The sequence below is a fragment of the Electrophorus electricus genome, chromosome 16 (assembly GCF_041902795.1).
Source record: "Electrophorus electricus isolate QZ-2024a chromosome 16, ASM4190279v1, whole genome shotgun sequence".
NCBI lineage: Eukaryota > Metazoa > Chordata > Actinopteri > Gymnotiformes > Gymnotidae > Electrophorus > Electrophorus electricus.
In genome coordinates, this window is record NC_137512.1 from 22980053 (window position 1) to 22997157 (window position 17105).

The following is a 17105-nucleotide window of genomic DNA, read 5'->3' on the forward strand; positions in this document are numbered from 1 at the left end:
GGAGAGACAGGCAGGGGTTAGACAGCGTGAGGGGGAAAGAGAGAGAGAGAGGGAGAGAGAGAGACAGACAAAGTGGGAAGGGGAGTAAAGCAGCATTAGAGCAGAGAAACCTCTGCAGGCGACGAATGAGGAAACGTGTATTGTGCTGATGGCCCAGAGCAGGCCACAGATACCAACCTTTGTACAAAGCGGCATAATCGTCATCAATGTCGTAACTTAAACAGAAAGAGAGAACTGGAAGTGAGGGAACAATGAACCCACTTAGGAGAAAAACAAGTACTCCATATGCACTGGAAAATGAATGCATGATTGGGGTATTTACATTGTAAAATTATAAATTAATAAATATAAAGTGACAGATTAATTCAAAGAACAGAGAGTGTCTCTAGGACAAAAGCATGTCCTAGACCATGGCTCAGGACACAATCCCAATATTCACCAAGATATAAACAGTAATGGTTGCATTTAGCAAAGAACTGTACCAGTGTAAATAATGGGAACAGTATTAAAGAATCCCAACAAATCTCGACTGCTGTGCCACACACATCCAACAGTGCAGTTGCAGTTGTAAATGATGCTCATCTCAAGTTTAAACATGGAGCACGGCGGGGGTGTGATGGCACAGCCGTGTGACTGGCCGTGTGGTAGAGGGGCTGCTGCACAAAGAGCTCTTACAGCTCCTTGGTGTGGCGAGTGCGGTGAACGGGGGAATGAGGCTCCAGGTGGAGCAGCTCGGCAGGAAGCTCCTTCCCCTGTGATAGGAGCCAGGCCCTCTCCTCTCGCTGCTTCCTCCTCCTCGCGCGCTCTGGATGGAGACACACAGACAAACCCCCACATGTGAACACACCCACATAAACACACAAACCTGTCAGCAGGCATACGAACATAATCCTTTCAGCAAAAACACGCGCGCGCACTCGTACGCCCACGCACGCACCACAGCAAGCACGCGCTCGCAAGCACACACCCGCACGCACGCGCCCACACCAATCCTCAACAAACAAAACCCACACGAGTCTCCAAAGCACCTGTTATTTACTTGCTCTGCTCTTGCCAAGTGATTAAGAACCAAGCTAACAAGAGAGGAGTCAAATGAGTGATTCAATGAGCATCTTTAGAAGGCAAACTTGATCAAAAGGCTCGGGTGACAAAGGGCCGAGGTGCTTTCTGTGCTTCTCTGAAAGGCTGCGGCAGGCACACCCTGCTGAGCAGATTAAAGAGGTTTGGGGAAGGATCGGTCAGAGAGCTCCACAGGACCCAGCCTTCATCCATTATATATTAACGAGGAGAGCGGCCCGCCGGCACATCCCCAATCAGGAGTTCATTAAGCCTCTGACAGACGATAGCAGAGTGGAGCGTAGGGAGTTTTAGGTGACGGGCGAGGTTGGGGAGTTTCCGGCCCAGCTTGGCTCTTCGTGCGATTAAACTGGCCTTGTGCTAAAGGCAGGCATGTCAATGCCCCCTGTGCAGACAGGAGAGTACGGGCAGGTATGTGATCCGGCTTCTGGCTGCTCCGGCCTGCGGGAGCACATGAATGCTGGGGTGTGTACGTACCCTCGGCTGCTTTGGCCCGCTCCAGCTCCTCACGCTCTCTCTCCTCTCGGAGGAGCCGCTCCTCTTCCCGCCGCTGCTCTGCAAGGAGAACCTGTCTGTCCAGGTCCTCCTCTCTTTGCTTCAGATCCACCTCATAAATGGCCTTCAGGTTCTCCTATTACACACACACAGTAACAAGACCATTAATTTTCTGACAAGACTTAATATTTAAAATGCATAGGACAGAGTAGTTTTTAGAAGTAGAAGCTTTATAGTTACATCCTCATCTCTGCTGATGCATTTCTCAGACAGGCGCTGGGAGTTACGCACCGGAGGATTCGACAGCTTCTTCTGCTGCTCTCGCTCCTGTGGAGGAATATTCTCGTCAGGACATTCATCTCCCTCTCCCTCTCCCAGGGGAGCACGTTAAGAGTGCCGGGGTGTCAAAGAGGTCACAGGAGTAAAGGCATGCTCTGTCCGAGCTCCCCTTTGTTCACGCCAGCAGGAGGTAAATGTAGACTAACAAATCCATCAATTTTCAAAATGAAATTTTCTACCCATCAACAATGACTTTACTACTCTCTTTTAAAATAACCACAGGCATGTGGAGAGTATTTAAACAAGGCTTAAAAGTTCTCCAAGGCCAAGCTGGATATCCTGCGCACAGCCACTTCAGAATCAAAAAACATCCACTCAGACGTAATAAAACCACCATGCTATGAAAAACAAAACAAGCAAAAAAAAAAAAAAAAAAAAAAAAAAAAAAAAAAACCACACTAATTTTTCTGTGAACGCACAATTACTAAAGTGATACAGTTCCGGTTTGTATCCAATCAGCTGCAAGTTGCTATCTATCATTTCCCTTTGTACTATTCTGTGCATATGATTCAAAGCCTCCAATCGCTAAACTATGAAATTAATTACAACCAGTAAAGAATGAAGAACTCACACAAACTTTAAGGGTGTGAATGTTGCCTTGCCTTAACTCCTGTGTAAGGCCTATGTGGAAGACAGCAAATACCTTTCCTAGTCAGTCATAGCACTCAGAGAAACCACCGTGAGCACCTTGTTGTGCATGTCAGCCAGGACCTTGGCCTCAGTCACATAGCCCCTCCGCAGATGAGCTCAACCTTGAGCAGACGCTAGGATAGAGCAGTGGGGGGGGGGGGGTCAGCAAGGCAGGCTGTATCCATGGTGACTGCGGCTCACGGCCGTGACGGCATGGAATGTCATTCAGGCCCTGCCATCATCATCGTCATCATCATCATCATCATCAGTGGAGCAGCGCTTGGTGCATTACCACACAGCACTTACTGCAGCAGGGCGAGTTGGACCACCTCTAGAGTCGCCACTTAAGAGGTCAACAACCCGGCCACACGCCATCAATCACAGGGCTCCGGTGTGCCTCAAGGTGAGAGCCTGCCTCGTGTCACAGGCTGGATGGATTATCTCAAACAGGGCTCTCCGAGTGGGTGTGTGATTGCCCTGTGTCAGGGTTATGAAAGACGGACCACTCTGTCCATCTGTGGTAATTGTGCATATTACTTCTCCATGCATGGCCCACATTTCAGAGGTGAAGGCAAACACATTGGATAGATGACAGCCACTCTACTGCAGTCTGCTAAACATTTTCGCAGCAAGCATGTTTACATCAGGTTAATCAACCTGAGTGAGGCACCTATAGCAACACAGGCATTAATACTCCATTTCCATTAAACACATAAGCAGCAAGTCATCGCAAATTTACTAACTGCCAGCTAAAGTAAAAGGCTAATAGAAACATTCAGATTTGAATAGCAGCTAGTCTTGTTTACTGTCAGTTGCTGATTTTGGGGGAGGTTTGAAAGCAAAATTCCCGTGAAAATCCTCACTCAGCTTGAACACGCCTGAGGAGCTCTGGGAGCAGCTGCTCTGCCCCGCCCCTGCAGATGAGACCAGATGAGACCAGTAGACCCTGCGGCCCCATTCTGGACAAACCAGGCTGGGACATTCTGGGCGAGTGCAGACCAGTTAAACAGCATGCACCTGCATCTACCTTACAAAAAGAAAACTGGTACTGGCAAACCCCGGAGACCATTCACTTCTGCATTTACAGAACCTCATTATCTATGGTGTGATTGTAGAATCTGATCTACTTTAAGGATCTATATGGGTGTTTAAGCCTAGAAACATATCATTTTCTTATGGTGTAAATGTAAATAAAGGAGTGGAGTCTGACCCTGTGTTCAATCATGCTGCTGATCTCAGGCAGGAAGTTCTGGGTGATGATGCGGTACAGGTGGCGGTCCTGAGGAGAGCTTTTGTCCTTAATGCTCTCAGCCAGCCTGGCCCACTGTTCCTCAGTGTCACAAACCAGAGACCAGGCCCCGCGTTCACGCTCTGGCACAGCACACACACACACACAGAGAGAGAGCGAGAGAGAGAGTGAGCGAGCGAGAGAGACCTGCCTGAGTCAATTTATCATGGAATTCACACATTCACAAAAATTGTGGGACATCATAAGAAGTTATCTGATAAGAATTCAGAAAGTACTGAAAAAAGCAGCCAACAACTGGCTATGATCAGCTGCATCACAACCAAACATCTGTCAGCAATAATCGGTCACGATAAAAGCCTAAAGAGAATGAATGCGGGAGTGTTCAGGATTTATGGCCAGCATGTGACTTGAATCACATGCCCAGAGGCCAGCAGGGAGAGACAGTAACTCACCTTTACCCAACTGCACACCCTGCTCTCCATCTTCCTCCACAGTCAGAGCCTCCACCTCACTGGAACACACCACGGAGCAAAGGAGCCATTACATTATATCCTTAGCTTATGCTCTGGCACAGAAGCGCCTTCCCTTTGCTTTTTCTTAAGCCACACCAGCCAAAGTGTTTTTCATCATCACAAAATGCTGTTATGAAAAGCATCAAAACACTGTGGTCTCTCTACACACAGGCAGTCAGCGTCTGACGCTACAAAAAGACACACGACTTGGGCTCCAACACCCCTCCTGCTGAATAAAAAAAAACCACAAAGGCAAAGATGTGAACATAGTCATTTCAGTGGTCTTATGTTGTGACTAACGTACTTTCATGTGATCAGTTTTACAGTTTGTGCCAATATCATCCAGGCAGAGCTTGCAAAGGAGTCCCCCTCTGAACTGCATCGCGCCCCCCACCAAGCCTTTGACCAAAGCCCCTCCCTCCTTGTACGTGAAGCACATCACCTGTTTCCATGTGCTGTGTGCACATGCAAAATTGAAACTCTACTAGAGAAATTTATTGAATGGTGAATGCAGCCAGACTGTGTTGAAATTTGAAGTTGCTGATTAGAGAGCAGGACAGAATTTTTTTTTCTGCTTCATTATTTTTTGTATCAGAATGTAAAATAGCTTAGGCAGCTTGTATTTATTTAAAGTGTACCTACATTAAACTCTTTAATGTGTTATAGTAAAAAAAAAAAAAAATTTAAAAAAGGCTTTACACAGGTAGGGTCTCCTCAGGCTTTCTCTTCGGTGGTCTTCCTCTGCGTTTCCTCTCTGGTAATTTCATTTCAGAAGTCTCACTGTTATAAAAACAAAATCAAGGACAATGGGGCGCTTTATGAATCTGCACTACCAGATCATTAACACCACACCCACACACAGGTTCATATCAGGGCATCAGAAGTCCCGTCCGCCCATCTGTACCAGAGCTCAGACAGCTTCGTTTTCACAGGCTCTTCTTTGTACATCCGAGTACCGTAAAAGTACCAGTAACGGGCACCATTTCCATCTCGCCCCAGAGGCTCGACGCGCAAACTGTCTGCATCCAGTCCCTAAAGGGAATAGAAGAGCAGTAAAAGACAGGTCAATCAAACTTATAGGCTTGTATCACAACACTGCAGCGCTCTACAGCAAGATGTAATAAACTATCGCCTACACACCTTACAGTAACAGGGCTGAAAAAGGGTTTTCCTAGTAATACATTTGTGCTTTACTTCCAAGTTTCATGATATTGGATTGCTGGCAGTCATTAAGATAGTACTATGTTAGTAATAAAGATAAACAGTGGACAAATGCAATTTGGCTATAAACATAGCAAGTGATTTTCTAATACGGTAAATACAGTAGTGTCTGCAAGTGACCTTTTGAAGTTTCTAAGTTTGTTTTAGAGGCTAGACATGTCATATGTACTTTGACCACTACACAGGAGAAAGGTGAGTGATTCTCCCCCCCCCACCCCATAGGAGAAGGCTAAAGTTTCCACATCTTATGCCCGTGTAACATCTTATACTGCAAATCATTAGGCTATATTCCTTTTATGTATATTATTTGGCATGGTGCACCTTTAATCATCAACATGCTTTGAGCACCTTTAATCATATATTATCAACACCTTTACTTGCATGCTCTGTGCGAGTCATACCTTTAGCAGGTCAAAGACATCAGGAGCGTCCAAGCGGTAGTCACATAGCCTGTGGAGGAGCTCGACCTGTGTGCGCACTGTGAGCTCCTCGAAGGAGCCCTCTTTCAGGGGGTTAGGCTTGCCCTCCTCCAGCTCCCAGCGGTAGCTGATGATGTCGTCCAGGTAACCACTGTAGGCCTGAGACCTGGCAGGACACAGAAGATTGCTTAGGCTACTTTAGCTTAGGCTAATTCTTAACTAATAACTTGATGAATAAGAAATGATCCTAAGATTTATTTTTTTTTAAGTGTCAATCCCTATTCAAGTTATTAGTTATGATATTTTCATAAGAAGGATAAAAAAGGGGGGGGGCATCTGAAAAAGATCTAAACCCACCACAGACATGTTTGTAAGAGAAAATATACAGCAACATACATATATGGCCGAAGTTCCAGGAAGAAGACAGCAACCTTGTCTTTGGCCCTATTATCATGCTTTTGACTGGGCAAACAAACATTAGTTCTGGGTCATGCTGCCTGGACTAACCCAAAAGTGAGAAGAGTTCTAGTTCCTGCCAGGATGCACAGAAACAAGAGGCCAGGCCAGGGGTGACACCCACCGCCGCACGGACAAAAAAGGGAGGTGAAAAAGAAGGGAAGAATGGGCTTATCTGGACAGAGCAGAATGCACTCGCATACAGCTGTGGGCTCCCCACTATCCCATCTCACACGCCATCGCCCCCACCAACCTCCTGATCTGCCGGGAAGCTGAGTGTGTGCGAATAAAAAAGGGCAGCTCTCTGAAAAGGCCAGAGCTCAGTGGCAGCCCCCAGAATGCCTGCGGCTGTCCGTTCTAACAGCCCCCACCCCGCCTCTCTCCTGTTATGAGCACGGCCGAGCAGGATCGTTCCCACCCGCGGCGCACAGTCACCCAGGTGACTAAGGCTGCTCCTGCTGCAGCAATCCAGCCGCCTCAGGGGTCCGGCCAATTCTTCCAGAAATGACTCAGACGCCATCATACGCACTCATTTCGGGAAGTGAGGCCACGCCCCCAGACCTCCAACTGCCTGAGCCAGAGGGCTGCAGCGAAGCGGTCAGAAGGCGCGAATGTAAAACGGCACAGCCAACAAGTGCCAGGAGTGAGTCATGAGCAGATGGTGGCTTAGACTAACTTGCTCTGCGAGCTGCGACACATTCTTGAAGTGCGCTGGTGTGTGTTGTGAAACAATCCACGAACTATCAACCCCTATATCATCTGATGTCTAAAATACAGGCAGAGAGAGAGAGATAGAGAGAGATAGAGATGGTGTGCGAGGCCAGAATGGCAGCCTTGGCCGAGAAAGAGGAGAGCGTCTTACGTGATGTCGTTTCGCTGGTAACATCCCTGCAGCAGACAGCACACGAGGTCGGAGAGGAAGTCTCGGTCCTGGCTCAGCAAGGCATGCTCCAGCTCCTGGCACACAGGGAGGACAGCATGCCAGCTTCACTTTTACAAGCTTACGGGAAAAAAGTCAAATAAAAACAACGGCCCTTTTTAAGCAGAGTGTTTTTACTGAGCAGCTTTGAATAACACTGAATGAGATTAAGATTTTCACATTTCAGTTAGACATCTTCAATGAAACGTAACCTCCCGCAACAAGTCACCAGGAGGGAAGTCCAACCCAGAGGGGGGAGCACAAAGACTAGCCGTAACTAGGACACAGACATCTGGAAGACACACAAACATGACAGAGCACAGGCCCAACTAGTCTTTACCACCTAGTTCCAGGAGCACTCACAAACCTTTAAAATGTTACCATTGGGTTCTGAACTCTAGGAACAAAGCAATGAAATTGGCACTAGTCGCATAATTATTCAGAGTGTCCCCCTGTGAAGCTGGATTCATGAGTTTGGGACCAACTGAGGTGGCAGCATTAAACAGTACCAACACATTACACTTAACGCTAGTTTAAAAGTTTAGCTACTGATCCAACAAGCCACATACAACATTAAACCCGAATCAAAAACGAGTAGTTACAGCTGCTTAAATGGACATTTGTTCGTAACTCGGCATTGATCACACCGCACAGTAATTTTGCTTCCTGCAAAAACCTACCTGTATTTTTGCACACTAAATCGAAATTCAGAATTTCTCCATCACCTATATATTTTTTTTTTATTCAAGTATACCCACAGGTCATTATTTATAGTACGGAGAAGTAATACCAAGGAAAGCAGATCTCTGTTATCAGACTACTGCTACTGACTGCATCCCTTAAAGTATGCTGAAGGGTTAAGATGTCAGAAAAATTTTAAATAACTAATAAATAAATGCATAAAAACACACCTCAAGGTTCTCAGCAAGGCTCACCAAGCATGGAGGTGCAGCTGAGGTTCAAGTTCAACCCTGACCTCTTTCCTGGCCACCATTGTGTGCTGCATGTTCAGGGTTTATGAAGCGGCAGTAAGCAGGAGAGAGGAGGCCAGCGGGGGTAATGGTGAGGAGGGGGCACCCTACCCAGCATGCACAGCTCAGAAGAGAAGCGGGAGATCATGGGGAGTTGAGAGTGCAGATATGTAAATGTGTGTGAACCCGCCTAACCCCAACATGTGACCATTTCATTTAGATGTCCCTTCAGTAACACCACAGCATAACAACCACACTGAGCTTTTAACAGGACTTCTGCTCTCCCAGGCCCTCAGCCAACGCCTAGGTCTCTCTGGCAACAGAGAGCACTTTTCAACTCTGGTAGAAAACATCCTCCCCCTCCCCTTCAACCTCCAGAGCAGAGTGACACTCCAAAATTAACTCAGGGGTGAGGAAGGCAGCCCTCGATTCACCGCAAGATTCGCACAACCTAAGGATTGCTGCCGCTGTCCACAGACACAGAAGGAGCAGGGGGTCGTTAGAGGTCGGCTCGCACGCCTGCCGGCTGCGGAGAGCCACGGAAACCAGTGTCAGCAGGATAAAAGACAGAGAGCGAGAGCACGAGAGAGAGAGAGACTGAACAACAGGATGAGACACATGTTAGTGCTTTGGGGGGGGGGGGGGGGGGCGCAACCCACACACTCCTCATTTCAAGCCCCAACAAAGAAAACGTTGACCGCCTAATGCTTAAATCGCTGACTCCATTACACTTCCTGGGAGGATTTTAATGAGTAATTTAAAAGCTATTGATCAGCCTGCTCAGGTGCTCAGCAGAAGGTAAAACGGAGGTGCCAAAACATTTATTGAACGGAGCCGCTGAGGTGGGGCTGAGTTTGATATGTGACAGGCCTGGTTTTGACACGGGCTGTCTATGGCAGCATGGCTCATGGTCCTGCGCTATTGCAGTGGCTCCTTCTGTCAAATCAGATTACAGAACCACGAGGCGTTGTGTCAGAACTTCCTTTGAGGACTGCTCCCTCCAATGATTCTTGAGCACTTCAACGGATCATGTTTGGGTCTAATCCCAACCATTATACCAAATTACTTTTAATGAACATTTTAGTTTGAAGTGGGCCAATTAAGTAGCTAATCTAGAATTCAACTCACAGCATCACAGATCTTTTTCCACATAATGGAACAAATTCAACAAAATTATGAACAGAACTGATGCCCTGAACTGACCGTGAATAGATTCATTCTCTCCAAGTCGCACATGGCAGCCTACGGTAGAGAGCAGATAGGCCTGTCTGGGCCAGGCTGGAGCCTCGAGCTGCCCTGCCCCTTCTGTGAATCCCTCAGATCCTGTGTCACGCTCACACAACTTCCTGGTCCCCTGGCAGCCAGTGGGCTGGAGAGAGCCCATCTATCAGTACAGGCTGCACTTTGATCACACTTCAAACCTGAGTCCGTCTGGGGGGGATTAGCACCACCGCACTTTGCCTTTGATGTGCCATTCAGTGCCTCAGACAGCAAAAGAAGGGGAATTAATGTGGAGTGTATGCCCTTTCTTTCCAAACAGTGCAACTCTCCAGGAGAAAATCTCACACTCCACCTATGCTGGGAAAATGTGAAGTAGTGACGACATCCGAAATATCGAACCCGGCCGCTCAATGCAAAATACTGGCTATACTACGTGAGGTCAGTCAAGACAGAGCAAACGTTTGACTGAAAGCCAACAAATGGTTAACAGGAGACAGAACACACGTCAGAGTGGTGTAAAAAGAAATCTTAGGGCTTCAAATGCACTTTATACACTTTTGAAATTCAACAGAGGAACAGCCATATGCAGTCAAAGGCAAAAGATTTGCAGTGTGATGTCTAAATGCGCTGCACTAAAAGACACAGGAGTTCTCTGACAAGGTCTTGGGGAGCTTTCAGCTCCGCTTTTCTACCAGAGGGGCTGAGACATCCTGATGCTCTTGCCAAAACAAATTCTACAGGAGGCTGATGGCAACCTATCCACCCATTAATTTGTCTGCACTTAAAATGTGGACACATTTGGGAGCTTTGAACTTCCCTATTCTTAAATGTCATCACCCCCATTTTTCTGGTCTACTGACACCACTTTATCCAGAGCCAAACAGCAATCCGACACATTCTGGGCCAAGCCCAGATACTCGACTAACACACCAGTGGCTGCAGATCATATCTGGCACTGTGCTGCCCTGGCTGACAGGAAACATGCCACATTAGGAAACAAAACCCAATGTTTCCTGTAGCATCACGCAACTAATCTGGTATGGTTCCAAGCAACCACCACCAACACATGAACAGCCTAATGGTCACAGAGAGACACAGACTAAATGCAGGCATCAAAGCTCAGCACTTCCACACATCCAGGTGTTCAGTGCAAACCTATTACATGCACAGAATATGAAACATATCCTTTAGGAAACTAAATTTAGTCATTTAAAAGTTGAATTCACTGTTAGCCAGTCAACACAGAATACCCCCACATCTGCCACAGAGCTAGAACACTGGGAATCAGGCTTTGACAAAAGGAAGTTGATATTCTGGAACTGGATGCATCTGATATTCTGATACCTGGTCATCATTTCTAAACTGCTTGTAGCCGAGACCATTTTTCAGAGAGGAGTTTACAACCATACAACAAATAAAGTTATGCCTAGACAGTGCACATCTATGTGAAACATGTAACAAAGACAGTTGCTAAGCAACTACTAAGCAAACTTGGTACTCATATTTACCGCCACAAAATAATCTACACAAATCCAGCAAAATTAGTTTCACTGTCACTGAAATACATAAATTAATTGAATTATATAGTATTCATAAAGCCACACTGACCTCTAAACAATGCAGCATAATAAATAATTAAAAACAGTTACCTTAAACAGTTCTCTCTTACCAAGTCTCTCAATCAGATCTGTATCATTATAGCTAGGCAGCTACAAGGACTGCTATGATGTCTGCATCACAGCCATCTTGTCACTGTGATGTTTAAGGCAGTTACCATAGAAAGATATAGGAGACATTTAGCTTATGACCAGGTGTAAGACCTGCTGGCGCAACTGGCCCCTGATCCATTTAAACTTATTGCACTGTCACAAATAAGTGATTTAGAAGGTTTGGAAAACATTACAACAACAATGTCTCTGCTTTTTTTCTTTTCTTTTTTCTTTTTTAAAATCAATCTTTGGTTAGGTATATTTTATGATGACAAACCTAACTTATTCAGGGCTCCAATTTATCATCACGTCATTTTAATATATGACAGCAAAAAAAAATTAACTTTATTTGCTTGATCTCAAGTTGGCTATGGGCACAAAGACTTACAGACTTATGTAGATTTGGTTTTGTAAAGGACTAAGAAAGGTTTTTGTTGTTCTTTTAAAAATGGGAAGCTTTAAATACTGTCAAAGTTTTGTTTGACAAGATTCCAGCATTTTATACTCACAGAATGGTGAATTCTACAAAATGACAATGATATAAAATATCATTAGCAATAGCATAACTGTTTATTTGTCAGTGACAGAAATCACACTCACTTTTTTCACATCGTAATACATCTGACCTCAGTATTTACAAAACAGTGACTAAGTGGGAAGACCAAAATTCAGAAAACAAAAACTGGTTAACAACTGGTGTCAAACTAGCTGACTCATTTGCAGAAATGTTTTTTTTTTTTTAATCAACAGCGTAACGCTAAATATCCCAACGTAGACCAATCAGCTCCAGAGCATTAAAGCAGTGAAGAAAAGAAGCTGATAAAGCTTTTTCTTCATAGCTTGAATGAGCAACCTCAGAGAGCAGGCAAAATCAAGACATTCCTAGCATTGGTCCTTGATGCACACCAGAGTCTCACCACAGATGGTGGGAGAGCAGTTAACAGCCGTTGCTACTTAAGGGGAGCAACAGAAAGATGGGGGAAGGGCGGGGACATCTCTGCAGTGGAAGGGCTCATCTCCCTTGGCAAAACCTCCCCCTCCTAGCCACACACAAGCTTCACAGTCACATCTCCACACACCACACATTCCCCACATGTCAAACAGACCTTGGCAAAATACACTCACCCAAGCCTAACACACAGCTCTTTCCAGCACACTGGTGTTGGCTTTAACACATTTTACTCAGCACTACAGTTGGTGCAGCGGTCTAAGGGGCTCGGCATTGGTGATTCTGGAAATGAGGAAACGTGAACAGAGACTCCCACAATAATTAAATGTTCACAATACTCATACGATGCGTTCGGTTAGATGGTGTGAGCAGTGCCCTGCCCTGTCCCCAACCTAAAGTTGAAATTAAACCTTCGCCACTGTCTGAAGACAGGCAGTTCCAAAAACGTACAGAGACTCCCTCAGGGACTGTGTGAAGGCACTGAGAACCATATAGTCATTAAGCCACTGCATCTGGCTTAAGAGCTTAACCTTTTCCTCCTGACCACTGACTGACCACTCTTAGATCAGCAGGGCTTAAACATTTATTCTTGTATTTTTGGTAGTGGTTTTACTTTTGGCAGTATAGGATTAAAATGAGTGCTTAAATTCCTTCTTTTAAAGGGGATATAAATTATAGTTTTAGCGTGGCTAATGAGTGAGGAGAACTAGACCTGTCTCAGTGTCAGGTCAGTTGGGACAGCTGGCAAGGGGTGGGTGGTCAGACACTTCCTGGGGTTGAACTCGCTGCTACGACGACTGAGGTTCATTAACTCCAGGAGATGAAGACCCTTCAGCCTACATATCAGGATAGACTAGTAAACATACCCACTTCTTTTCTGCAGTAATAAATCATGCATTAGTTGTCCACCCTACCCATATCTTTTAGAAGATCGACTCGGCCACGGACCCTACTGGGCACGTGCACACATGCATGTTGAATTAACGCTATTGTATGACAAACACAAACACATGTTGCACACGTAGACCAATTTGCAAACACATCAACCCTAGTTATTCATTCGTTTTGTTTATTTGCAAGTTTTAAAAATATATATATGTTTTATAGTGGCCTTTAAAGTTTTTACAAGCAAGCTTTGGCCATGTGTGTTAGTCAGACTTAAAACAATCGTCACAAACTCATTTTTGTATGCCTGCAGCACATTGTGTATTCAAAACAAACACTATTTATAAAACACATTCTAAAAGTTCACTCCCATGTCCCTTTTTTAATCTTATTTACCTCTGCATTCTTTGGCATAGTCCGTCACAGGACACATTACATTCCCACATTAACAACACATTTGTCATCAGTAAAGCACAAAAGTTTGGGCTGACAAACGGCTGCTGCCAATTTAAATGCAATGAAAATGTTGCTTGACCTGGTATTATATTCAGCAAATATGGCACTTCCTTTTTAGATAAAAGCATAAGTAGGCAAGGGGTTGTTAATTTCATATGTTTGGTATATTTGTGTTAACAGCCCAGAAACTGATTCAAACCCAATCTGAGGAAAAGCTATAAAGAGAAAAACTTGCAAAAATATACTATCCTAAACTATCAATCAAGAGTTGGTTACTCCTACAAGCTTGCAACTGTACTGAAAGAATACTGGCAAGAAAAGCCATGGGTAGGTTTGCAAAATGACATCATTTATGATATGCTATCCACACAAAGCATTGAAAAAAACTGCCACTTTTTGACTGAGCTTAAACGCAGACCAACAGGGCAATCTTTTAGGTCTTAAAAAAAGAAAAAGCACAGGTACATTTATTTTGGTAGAAATGAAAACAGAATAATCACGTCTTTATCCTTTAAAAAAAAAAAATCTTAAACCATATAATTAAGTGTTACTGACAATTGAAGCAGAAGATTATGCTATCAAAAATGAGATGCCTTATTACGGTCTAGACATTCTGAATAGGTAAAAAGCGCACCAAGCAACAGGGTAGTACTGGAGGTGTGCTGCTTTTTCAAAAAAAGAAAAGCAGGAATGGTCTAAGGAGGTTTTTGATGGCTTAAATGGTTATCCATATTCAATTTCTCTTTGGATTAAAAGAGAAGCAACAGAAGATGAAAAGGCACTAAAGCTACTGGCAAAGTCACACAGTACTAAACTTTAAAAAACATGGTTCACAAAAGTATGGTAGAAAACAGTAAACCAATCCTCTTTAAAATGTAAAAAAAAAAAAAAAGGGGAGAAAGAATGATGAAGCAAGAAAATGGGCCAACCCAAACATCAGAGGCAGTCTGTGTCTCTCCACAAGCAACTGTTCCCGTGAGCAGATGAGCGAGTCTAGCTGAGTCTTTGTTCTAGAACACTCAGTCAGCCTTTCAAAGCACAGTCACCCAGTGCATCAATACAACCGGCCTGCCTAACACACGCGCACATGCACGCGTGCACGCACACAGACATAAGGGAGCCTGAGCCCATGGAGGAGGAGGTGAGAAAGTGTGTGTGTGTGTGTGTGTGTGTGTGTGTGTGTGTGTGTGTGTGTGTGTGTGTGTGTAAGCCTCTGGCACGTACTGCACAGAGCCTGCTCCCCCCTACTCACCAAGACCCAACACCCAGACTCTTAAAAGACTGTGGGCTGACACACTCAGTGTTCCCCACGCCCCTCTTCCTCCACCACTTCCATGGCAGTCAGCTGTCCGAGGCCAGCAAGAGCTTCAATCCAAGGGAACACGCTGCACTTCCCAGCTCTGTCCCAACATGTCCTTGCAGTGTTCTGCCAGAACCAAACGACACGCTGGCTCCGAAGCTCAACATCCACCCCCCTCCACACCCACACGCAAAGCCTGGAGGAACCAGGATCACAACGCCCGGCTGCCCTGGGTCTCAGGTTTCGCTGCAGACAGGCCTGCGCTCGGCAGAGCTCCTGAGAGAGGCAGGCCCACGCTGGGGGTTCGGGAGCAGCCGTGCTCCGGAGACACAGACGGGAGACATAGGGAGAAGCAACAATAGAGGTGGCTGAAACAAACCCCGCGGAGGACATGCCCTGCATACACACTCCCACAACCAGCTCCTCATGTGAAACCATCAGATGCATATACTGCTGCCCTAACCTGTCAATCATGCCTGGGGGAGGGGAGCAGATTATTACAATATAGCTGGATATGGCTGTGAGAAGACTAAGGAGTATAAAGGTATTGTATATATTCTTAAGAAAGGGCAGGTAAGAGTAGTGGTGCTAATACACAGTATAAAAGAGGCTACTGCAGAGGGCACTGGTGGGGATGAGGGTGAGGGCATTCTGCTCTACTTTCTCCATGCAGCTGCAGGCAAAAATACACCAACCAAGAGTGAACCAACACACATCATCGGCTACTGGAAACCTGGCCTGCTGAACCATCACATATTACCTCCACACACACACACACCAAAACAAAAATACAACAAGAGATAGAGTGGACATTACCTGCATGTCACATGCTTACAGACATCCCTCCTGATCAGGAAGCACTTCTGACATAATGTGATGAAATACAACGTGTGTTCTGCTCCATGTCTGTTTCTTAAAGACATCATTTAAAGAAAGGCCTTCCAAAAGCCACACAGTGAACCAAGCTGATGGTCTCAAAGGCTAGTGAATGACCGCTTCGATTGTAGTGCTGGAAGACTGTGTGCAATTTTTATAGGTTCAAGTTGAAACAAGCTCAAAATGAAACTTGTATTGTTCCTCTATGTTTCTCCTTAAAAGAACATAAATTCGAGTAATACAATACCAAGCATACAATTTTAACAATATCCTTTAAAAATATCCTTTAACAGTATCCTACTACAATGAAGAACTTCCAGTACAAGATGAGAAATTGGAGGGTTATTGGCAGAGGACCATTTCCACAACCCTGTACAAGTGGGCAATCAGGTGGAAATATGTCATCCTCACAGCAGTGTCTGTAACAATATTCAGTTAATAGGAGTTTGCAGGTTGGGGCAGAAAAGGGGCCTTGCCATAACATGAGGGCTAACTGTACAAAAAGGCCATAAATAACTGAGCAGAGAGATTGTTTTCCAGTGCTCATCAAAATAAACTATTTACGAATTAACAGGAAGCTGGAAATTAAAGATCTGTCCATCATATATATGTTTAATGGTCAACCAAACGCTCTGTGTTTACATACCCTCTACTGGTCTAAAGCTATCTCTTAATGATCAAATCAACCAGGTATCTCCAACAGATTACAGAAGAGGAAAAAAAAAAAAAAGAAGAATTTTATATATATATATTATATATTATATATTATATATGAATGAATGAAATGAATGAGAGAGAGAGAGAGATAATGATAACATATCATTTAGCCCTACGTCCCAGATAGTTTAAATAACAAGGTACTCTACAAAGCTGCATTCACCAATCAGCAAGCTAACCACTTCATTTAAAAAGGTACTCCAGAAGATTAAGGCACTTTACTGAGCTCCAATCAGTGGTATATACATCTGCTCGATAAGCAGCAGATTTCAGCAGTAGTACACCTCCACAGCCTGGGAGTGGGAACACAGATCTCAGCAGAGAAATTGCAGAAGCTTGGGCTCACTTCCTCCCACCTACCACAGGAGCCACAAAGAGCAGGTCTTCCGCATTAAACATCCTACTGAGTACAAGCTACACCAACACTGACCCATCAGTAATATTCTACAGTAAACAAATTGTGCAGAAGGCCTACAGAAACATGGATGCCTTGTTTTCATTTCCATCCATCTGCCTTTGAGGGGGGGAGGAAACAGGGGTGGGAGGGGGTGTCTTGTCCTTGACTCCCGTTCTGCCAAGGCCTACCAGACTAAATCTCCCTTTACAATCAGGCCACAGAGAGTCTGGGAGAAAGGGCAGCCCAGATGAGCTGCAGCACCCAGTCAGGAGCACCTCCACCCTCCGGGGGGAAAAAAAGGCCAAGA

The 17105-nt window shown here is 45.1% G+C and overlaps 1 protein-coding gene across 1 annotated transcript in view; it reads right to left on the reverse strand.

Annotated features, from left to right (window-relative positions):
* cecr2 (CECR2 histone acetyl-lysine reader) overlaps positions 1-17105 on the reverse strand; it is a 33316-nt gene that overhangs the window by 9584 nt on the left and 6627 nt on the right. Inside the window, exons 2-11 of the mRNA XM_027028804.3 lie at positions 7261-7355; positions 5925-6108; positions 5207-5334; positions 5002-5082; positions 4243-4301; positions 3752-3912; positions 1813-1899; positions 1555-1708; positions 676-805; positions 178-215 (exon numbers count right to left, since the gene is read on the reverse strand). Coding sequence (XP_026884605.3) covers positions 178-215; positions 676-805; positions 1555-1708; positions 1813-1899; positions 3752-3912; positions 4243-4301; positions 5002-5082; positions 5207-5334; positions 5925-6108; positions 7261-7355 — 1117 coding nt within the window. The remainder of the gene's footprint in view (positions 1-177; positions 216-675; positions 806-1554; positions 1709-1812; positions 1900-3751; positions 3913-4242; positions 4302-5001; positions 5083-5206; positions 5335-5924; positions 6109-7260; positions 7356-17105) is intronic.